Source organism: Artemia sp. Qi Xiang Cuo, unplaced genomic scaffold (genome assembly GCF_049724085.1).
Source record: "Artemia sp. Qi Xiang Cuo unplaced genomic scaffold, ASM4972408v1 HiC_scaffold_400, whole genome shotgun sequence".
NCBI classification, from domain to species: Eukaryota; Metazoa; Arthropoda; class Branchiopoda; order Anostraca; family Artemiidae; genus Artemia; species Artemia sp. Qi Xiang Cuo.
Window position 1 is genome coordinate 27 of NW_028297809.1, and position 10,202 is coordinate 10,228.

General features: G+C 33.7%; 1 protein-coding gene across 1 annotated transcript; it reads left to right on the plus strand.

Annotated features, from left to right (window-relative positions):
• Positions 1-210: 210 nt before the first annotated feature.
• Positions 211-9,860, plus strand: LOC148938828 (uncharacterized; the record flags this gene model as incomplete). The annotated part of the gene is made up of 4 exons (XM_089107507.1): positions 211-441; positions 3,879-4,565; positions 6,195-6,547; positions 9,572-9,860. Coding segments are annotated over 4 exons (1,560 nt in total), but the record flags the coding sequence as incomplete, so codon positions are not given.
• Positions 9,861-10,202: the final 342 nt, after the last annotated feature.

The window sequence follows — 10,202 nt, forward strand, 5'->3', positions numbered from 1 at the left end:
AAGCTATGTCTTTTCTAGACTATACTTTTTTTCCTAATTCTTTCATATCTTTTTCTAAAAACCTCTAAAATTTTCACCCCATCTTTATATAGTCTTATACACATTGTGCCCAAGCGAAATTTCTTTTTTTATGAACACAAGTCATGAGATAAAGTGATTCAAACTATAAAAGTTTCAAGTTTCTCAACGGGCTGAGGTACTTTTTTACAGGGACAATTATACAGTTCCGAAAACATGGACGCGTTGTTATACAATCTGAAGAAACATTCCAATTGATTAAAGAGCAAATTGGCTCAATTTCTTCATTGCCAACCAGACCTCTTCAGTTAAGTTTACTACCAAAAGATGAAGAAACGAAAATGGCGCTTGCAACCATCATATCTCGATCTTTAGATCAACTTGATAGCTGTCAGTCCACGAAACGGGATGTAACTGAGAAAGGTAAAAAGAAAATCCCTTGTCTAAATTTGACTTCTCTTCCTGTGCTCTCTTTGGGTAAATAGGTCGAAATACTTTATCTAGTACATTGAACAGTACTACTAGCAATTCCTTACATCCACTAGAGGTTTTCCTTGTCTTTTTTTGGCCCAATCTGATTGCCCAAAGTTTTGGCTTTGGCAGTCTAGGACACTAGAAGAAATTAAAAGCTAAGCTAAAAGACACTTAATTAAGTTAAAAACTAAGCTAAAAGACACTTAAACTGAATCAAATACTATTTAAAGTTTGACCTTGTGTTTTATGTCTTCTAGCTTCATATTATTTGTCGCACCTCATAAGTGGTAGAGCCTGACCATTTCTGGCCATTCTTATAAATCGATTAAAAAATTAGAATATTAATGAATCGATTATTTTTTATGTCCCCTAAGGGGTGCTTTCTATTAGATTTTAGTTAAATTTATCAAGCGCAATTTTTTTTTTCTTAACTGATATAAACTGTTGGATTTATAAAATTCTGATTATGTCTCTGATTTGATTCTTAAAAGAAACTAAATCATAAAACAAAACTTTGAAGAAAAAAATTTGATAATAATCTCTGGAATTATGTATACAAAATAAACTCACTGATGCGTTTCTAAGTTCTTTTGATGGGTGTAGATGCAATCTTATCGCTTGAATCTCTGACATATGAATATGCTTTACCTACCTTATATTTAGGCTTCTCATAGGTAAACTAGTCTAAAAATTACAATGGCAAACTGGTAAGAACTTCTAAAAGATCATTAGCTTTAGTTCATTGCCATAGATGATACGATTTTGATTTCTTTACATTTATCTTTCATCAATTTTTAGTTTTTAAGTTTATCTGCTTTTGAAACTACTTTTGTTGGTTTTATTTTATTTTTCGATTAACCAAAACAAATAAATTGCAATACCATAGGGGAAAAAACTTTATAGCCATTATGAAACCTAATTTTATGCGTTCATATTTTCTTTTTTACAGTTTCCATGCTTTTGCGTTCGATAGGGACGAGCAGGTCACAAAAACAGTATTGCCCACTCAATACTGCCTGGCATTTAGCTATTATGTAAAGCTATAGATTATTCCTTTTTTGGGGAACATTTTGACTTGCTACTAGCAGAAAATGCAAAAGAAAGTGATTAATTGAGCTTAAACCGTAAATGATAAGCTAAAATATATATGGTAATTTGGAATTTCGATTTAAATCAAGCATGATCACTGTTTGTATTCATTTAATTCATTTAATTTATTCATTTAATTTCATTTAATTTATGTACTGTCCTCATTGATTAAAATTAACTTGTCGTTTATAGAATGATTAATTGAAAAAAAAAAATCAACTGAAAGTTGTGTGCAACCTAAAACTTAAAACGAACAGAAAATATTCATATATTAGGGGGATTACCCCTCCTCAACACATCGCTCTTCACGCTCGAGTTTTTAACATCGTTCTTAAAGAATTGGGTTAAAAAGTCAAATTTTGGCGTAATAGTGAGGTTTTGGTTAAAGAGCAAGGGGAAGGGCACCCCCCCCCCCCCAGCAGAAGATCCCCCTTCCTTTCTAAAAAATGTCTGTACACTTTCCAATAACAAATACTATACGTGAACAATGGGCAAGTTTCATAACTCACAACCCTTTCCCCGGGCGCTTTGGTGGGGTCATCTCATGACCCCTCCAAAGCGCCCATGTCATGTCATGACTTTGGAGGGGGGCTGGTTGCTCTCTAATCTTTTTGGTCACTTAAAGTGAGCACTAAAACTTTTAATTTCCGTTAGAGTGAGTCCTTTTCCGATATTCTAGGATGATTAGTTTGATACGATCACTTCTGGAAAAAAACACGCATCCGTGATCTTTTTTTTTGTAAAAAAAATACAAAATTCCACATTTTTGCAGATGGATGCTTGAAACCTCTACAGTAGGGTTCTCTGATACGCTTAATCTGATGGTGCGATTTTCATTATGATTTGTTGACTTTTGGAGGAGTGTTTTCCCGATTTTTCTTAGATCAGACTAATTGTTTCGGTTGTTATTGAGCCGAGTCGCTCCTTGCTTACAGTTTTTTAACACGAATTGTTCCATTTACTTTGTATTAGGGACTAATTGAATCTGTATTCAAATCAAATAAATTAGTGTCATGATGAATTATTATACTATAATGGCTCTAAAAAAAACTCTTTACTGTTGTAATGAAATACAAAATGACAGGTGTGACATATCTAGATTACACTGGCAAATACACTTTATTTTTATTAAATTAGTGTTATTACTACCATTGGTTGTTGTTAAGTTATTACATTAGTTATTATTAACGTTGGTTATTGTTAAATTATTACATTAGTTATTGCTAACGTTAGTTATTATTAAATTATCACGTTAGTTATTTCTAACGAAAGTTGTCTTATTTGCATTTAAGTATGAAAAGAATTAACACAATTTAACCCAATCAGCTTGGAATAAATTTAGATGAAGACAATAACTTAGCAGTTCAAAGAACATGGTGCTCCAAAAAATTTACCAACATTCACATGCTGCTAGTCACGGAAGAATGTTTTTCTATACACAACTAATTAAAATGACGTTGATTGACAGTTCATAACACCTTACTTTTTACTAAAATGTTTGCCCTAGAAGGAGATTATAGAATTTTATCAAGGATTAAAAAGAATAATGACTTGAATTTCGTCATTGAGTAGTTTCTGAACATTAATGAATTGGAAAATAGATTGATTGATTATAGAATTTGCATATTAAAAGGCACAAAATTAAAAGATGCTTATGCACTATCTGTAACACGCGCCCCATATTATTTAGGGAAGATGCTTAAGAAACTAGTCAAACGGGTTTCTTTCAATAGACAATTGGATTGCAAACCGTGGTTTGTCATTGCTTTTACAATATTTAAACTATTATTTTTGGGGTTTAGGGGGGGGCGCGTACCTGGGTTGGGTTAGGTTACGTGTTTAATATATGCTATGCTTTACACCCATCCCCTAACTTGCAAATATATAGCCAAAATTTGTTTCTAAACTATTATATTTTCATCCTATTATGTTTTATTTCATTAGCATTAACCAAACTTCACTTTTCGCGTGTGTTACAGATAGTACATAATTACAAATTAAAAGGTAAGACCTGGAAAATTTTTAGCCCAAATTTTCACCTGAACATATTCCATTGCCACCAAGTGTGTATGGTACGTGTTTTAAAACAGTACATTTGTGGATTATTTAGGGCTTGTTAGTTTTTTCTGATCTAGAGGTAGTCTTCGGGCATGGTCGTATCCGGGATTATTTCGGGGGATATGGCCCCTGGATATGGCCTTGTCTCCAGATCACGGATTTGTTTTCTTTTGTTTTTTCGATTGAACAAATTAGTTATTGTCTTTATTGATAAAATTCATAGGGTTTTCATTTTTTAGATAGTTCACGCGTTGATGATATGAAGCTAACAGAACAACTTTGTATTCTTGCAAGTCTTCGGACCTTCAAAGAGCTTATGCTGAATCGATGTCGACTACAAGCTATTCTGTTTGAAAAAATTAAGACACTTCATAGAGTCTCACCTCCACAAGACCCATCTACATTACCTGTGCTCGGTCTACCTAGAGTTGACTCAAATGGGAAATCGCCTGTGTCTGATGAGCAAACTGAAAAACTCCCAAAGCCAGAATCAAGTCAAATAATGCAAGAAGTTGCTCAATGTGATTCACCTCCTTTGGAGGAAATGCTTTTGCAAAAAATTTTATCTAAAGCTGCTTCGCAATCACCAGTCAAAGCCACTTACACCGTTGAAGAACTGGAGCTAGCTGCGTTGGTGTTAAGTCAACACCTAACTCAATGCCAGAAGTCTTCTAAGATAGATAGACCTCTCTCTGAGGCTTCAGTAACTCCAACACCGACAAGTGGTGCATTGTCACCTGGGAATAATTTTGCTTTTTTCAATGAATTTCGCAATGACCGAAATGTAATACATTCTCCGCTAGAACGAACAAATAAATCTTGTAGAAATAAGGAAAAGGGTGAAGTAGTCCCTTCGGCCACGGTACAGCAGCTGATCGAGATGGGTTTTGAAAGAAGACCCGTTGAACGTGCTGTAAAAATGTTAGGTAGGTTTCTAAATACTGACACAGCATCATAGCTTTTTTCCTTTCTTTGTCTTCTCTATTTTACCTTTGTTTTGTGTCATTCTACAGTCGTATATCACCTTTGAACCTAAATAACCTAAAATATGAGCAAGCTGCCGCCCACCAATTGATGGTAATCTTATAATAATAATAATAACTTATTTTGTACCCGCTTTGCAGCAATGGAGACAAATAAGCAGAGTAAAAAAAAGGAAAAAAAGACAATGTACAAGTACAAGTACATCTCATCTACAAGTACAAAATACTTACACTAACTTACTACTACAGTAGAAGACGAGTATAAGGTGAGTCAGCCAGGAACTGCTTACTTTAGTGGCAAGTTCTTGCTTCTATCTTGCCAATTTTAGGGTCTTTAATTCCCTAAGGGCTACTAACATAACTGTTTGAAATCAACAAGGGTAAACGTACCAAACATTTCGCTAACTGGTAGTTTTGGAGGCGCAGCTGTCGTTTTTGCGTAAATATAGTAACTCCCAAAGTGGGTATATATATAGAATAGAGGGCGGTAACACAATCTTAAGATTACTATTTTATCGTAATGCAACTTCTATCATTTTTAGATTCTGTAGTTAAGATTAGGCAAGATTTGACTTTTATGTTTTGTCAGCTCAGTTTAAGTTTTTGTATTTTCATAGCTCAGTCCTTAGAAATGTCATTGTACATGAGCTTGTGATAGATAAACTTCGAAATCCGACGCAAAATAAAAATAAACCGCCTTGGAAAGCTTTATAAGAATCGAGATCCAGGTTCAGTAAACATATATCGCCGTTCTAAGTAAACTCTTTTTTGATCCTTTGATATTTTTGTTTGTAAACATTTAATCATACAAAAGTATGTCATTAGTTGTATTGTTGATTTTACGAGTCATTTACATTCTTTGCTATCTATTTCTGTTCTATAAGCCGCGCAGGGGAGATGGAATATCTGGGGACGGAGAGGCTGTCCAATATACTCTTTTACAAATCTTCCTAAATTTGAAAGAACTACTACTACTACTAACAACTCACCGCAGCACCAAGCCGCCTGATGCCAATACGGCCAACCACGCTCATCCTCCATCCAGACCGGATTACTCTAGCGCCAGGTCTGGTTGCCATCTGGTGCCAGGTCTTGTCTGTTGATGGTACTGATTACATATTAATGCTTCTAAAGCGAGTGGTTTCAGATGATTAAAGAGAGATATAGCAACATATGTTTTACTTTATTTAGTGAGGGTACCCAATTTCACTCAACAAGGGTATTCCAGGTATTTTGTGTTGGTCGACTCTCGTAGTGGAGCCAGAATTTTTTAAAAAATTTTTTTTACTATTCTCGTCTTTAATTCTTCCACCAATGAATAAAACCTAAAGAGTTAAGCGGTTTCTACCGGCAATGAGTTGATTTCTGAGGAATTATGTGGCGCAGTTCTGGTAAAGAGATAACATAAAATAATCTAACGTGTTGATTCTCCCCCTTTTTTCCTTTTTTAACTCTGAAATATTGTTCTTGTGAAAAAACTTCTGTGACGTTGTTCCGACTTTTTTTAATGCAAATATATATGTACTTTTCAAGTTTTCGTGCAGCAGCCTATATTATTTTTCTCCAATATAGGGGGTCGTCAACCCGATTCGATACCAAGCATTGAGTCCATAGTAGGTTGGATTTTGGAGCATAACGATGAAGTAGTCTCTGAATCTGGCACTGATGATAATTTTAATTCTGAAACAGCCAGTTCAGATGAGTATGATATTAACGAATCAGTGTCGGAAGACGAAGATGATATGACACTTTACAGAAAACGAGCGGATTTTTCAAGCAACGATGAATATGCTGTATATGTAAGGAGTGTTATTAAACCTGGAATGTTGGTACGGTGTTGTCGTTCTTATGAAGAAGTGCAAGAAGATGACGTTGGCAAAGTAACAAAATTAGATAGGGATGGGCTTCATGATCTTAACGTTCAGGTAAATCTTACTTTTCAACTCAGTTTAGATAAATTGAAAATGCAATTAGGCTATTGACTTAAGTGCTACTTTTACGAGAAAGTAGAAAAATAAAAGATCCTTATTCCCAATGGTTGTGTGGGTTTGTGAATAACAGTGTGCTTCATTTGATTCGTAAGTGTAAAACATTGAAACGTTTAAGAGAAAACACCTTTGGGTATTTGAAATTTGATGGAAGGGTTGACAAGTAATTGGGATTAAACAGTATGAGGGAATTACGTGGCTGGGAGGATTACTCACGGTAAGTAAGGATGGGGTTGAAAATGGGGTTGATGTATTTTGTATGTAAATTTACTTACATTGATAAAATGTTTGTTTATTTGTTGCTGTCTTGCTTGTTTGCACGGCTTCGTGACTTTTTCCGAATAACTATCATATAATGTATGTTTTATTTGTGTATATCTGATGGCGTGTACTCTGAAAAAAACCCCAGCTTAGCTAATCGTGACAGTGGATCAAAATTGTATGGTTTTCATCTTAATAAGAATGGTCGAAGGGTAAAAAAAAAAGTACATTAGGGAGGGGGGCATGATAAGTAATTCGTCCTATGTAAAGGTCCCAAATTGTTCAAATACCAAATATCAAGCAGAGGCTTTATAGATCACAGTCAAACAAGGAATTTCAGTCTGCATGAATGAATCGGCGTAAATGAGGCCCTTACTTCACACTTATTTCACCTTATTTGATATTTTAGGGGTTTCTGAGCTGGTTGATTACAAATATGAGGCTGAACTCCATAATAACAGCACATGTTTATTTTAGAAATATTTTTTGGTCAGTTTAGTTAGTTCGTAAGTTTTAAGTTTAGTTAGCTTGTTATATTGCTATTTGAACTTAATAACAAAATTCGTAGTTAAGGGTTTCTGAATTTGTTGATTATAAATATGATTCCCCTGTTGCAATATAAAAGTCCAAAATGAAAACAAACTAGGCATACATCTTGCAATCAGAGTATATCACTAAAGTCGTTATTGAAAGATTTGTGATAGTATCGATTAAAAATCGGAGGCTAATATTGTGATATAGAAAGTCCAACATCAAAACTCTTGAAGTACATATTCTACAAATAGTACTTGATTTTTTACCAAAGTTGGTATTAGAAGATTTCTGAGATTATTGACTACGCATTTTGATACTAAAATTGCTACATGTACTAAATCATTATATGGCTATTCTTGCCACAACCACTACCCCTAAGACTTCTACTACCGTAGTTTTACCATTAATTAACTTTAATTTCTGTTAATTATATACCCTGCTAGCCAACAATAGGTACCATTAATATTAATCAATCTATCGTTTATTACCCACAACTACAAGACAATAAGTAGTACAAGTGGATTATAAACATAATAATAAAAAAGAAAAACAAAAAAGAACATCAACAAACACTAGCAATTAAATGTGTGAAACCTAAACATTTTAAAAAATTAATAGAAACCAAATCAGTTTTTAACCTAAAACGAGCAAAATTAGCTTGAAACACCTAATCTCAGTGTATACGAGCTAATTCTTTAATTGAAAATTTTTGCCATTGATTAAAAAAGGAATATGTATTAGACAGAAAAAAAATAATATTCATGAATAAAACTGTCCATTTTGATACTAAAGTTGCTACATGTACTAAATCATTACATGGCTATTCTTGCCACAACCACTACCCCTAAGATTTCTACTACCGTAGTTTTACCATTAATTAAATTTAATTTCTGTTAATTATATATCCTGCGAGCCAACAATAGGTACCATTAATATGCGTGAAACCTAAACATTATAAAAAATTAATAGAAACCAAATCAGTTTTTAACCTAAAACGAGCAAAATTAGCTTGAAACACCTAATCTCAGTGTATACGAGCTAATTCTTTAATTGAAAGTTTTTACGCCACCGATTAAAAAAGGAATATGTATTAGACAGAAAAAAAATAATATTCATGAATAAAACTGTCCATATCTTTTTTTAAGACTCTGCTAGATGGTTACTACTGTGGACAGTGTTTGTGCTCCGTGGTTTTTATCTATATGTAAAATTCTGCCTTGGGTCTCTACTACTTTTCAATCGTGCTATGGGTTGGAAATTAGTCCAGAATTCCATATTGTTCATCTTCATCATTTAGTAGTAATACATGAGTTGCGATAAAAGATGCAAGGATCTGATATTAGTATCAAATTTGTATTCAGATATTCTCTATTTCCTAATGGTTATAACAGTCTTTAGTTATAAAGAAGAAATCAAAAATACTGATAAACTCGAAGATGATGTTCATTCTTGGCAGCTTTTATCAGTATTGGATGATATAGTGTTTAATTGCAAGGGAAAATTATGAGCTCTTCCGCCATCCCGTATGCGTACTTCCAATGGTAATCTTGATGAAAAAATAGCCTTTAACGTCTAGAGAAATATATTTTATTAGAAAACGAGCGTATGGAAACAGGTTTTCGAGCTTCAAGAAGAAGTGGAAGTCTATCAAGAAAAGACATACGCAAAATATTTGGTACTATGTTACTAGAGAAAATTTAGCTTTGAAAATACAGGGATATTTAGTTTAGTAGAAAACTAGCTTGTAGAAATAAGTTTTTTAACTTCTAAAGCAAGTTTGAAAATAGTGCAAAAAGAGAGTAACAAACTGTACTACAGTATGATTTTTGGTGTAAAACTAGTTTGGTGTAAAACCTAGATAAATCTACCTAAAAATAAAAAGTTCAGACAGATTTTCGAAATACAGGAAGAGATAAAAAACAAACAACAAATAATAGTAGCAAACTATATGGTACCGTTTGGTTCTACAGAAAAACAGGGTATATATTTTTTTTTTTTTCTTTTTTTCTTCTTTTTTCTTCTTTTTTTCTTCTTTTTTTCTTTTTTCTTCTTTTTTTTCTTTTTTTTCTTCTTTTTTTAAGTGACTATTTTTTTCGTATAGGCGTGTGAACAATAATGCGCTGCAGCTTCATTCTATTTAGCTTTATGCTATCTTTGTCTTTTTAGGTGCTTTGGCAGAGGAAAGGTGGAACTTATTGGGTGCGCTATATCCACTTGGAAATTTTAGGATCCGGAGGACCCAGAAGAGAACAAAGAGCTCAAAGAAACGACAGAGCCTCTTTGGCAGCGCAAAGAGAAAATAGCGAGCTTTCAATAGGTGAACGGGCTCAAGCTTTACCGTCTTCTGATCAATGGGAAAGTCTTTCGTCATCAGCCCTAGTCACTGGTGAAGGTGTTGTAGATGCTGGCACTGTCACAAGTAAGTTTTCGGCGCAACTATTGAAGTCAATTTGCGGTATTTTTAGTACAGTACATTTTATGTTCTTTTAGTGTATAATGTGCAACATAATTTTGTAAACTTAGGTAATTCGTAGTGAAACAGTCTGAATACATGTTACCTAGAAAATAAGAAAAAAATCGAAACAACCGTTTTATAGTATTTTTGTGTCGAAATCTGAGAATTAGTACATACATCTCTGCACTAAACTTCAACATAGTAATTTGCTCCTGGGGTTACGTTGTAAGTGGAAGAATGTAATTAGGAGACTCTGCGCCACGTGAAATAGAGTGATTCTACCCTGACAATAAATAACACAGCAAAATAATTCACTTTACGCTTTAATACGACTGGTTAAGA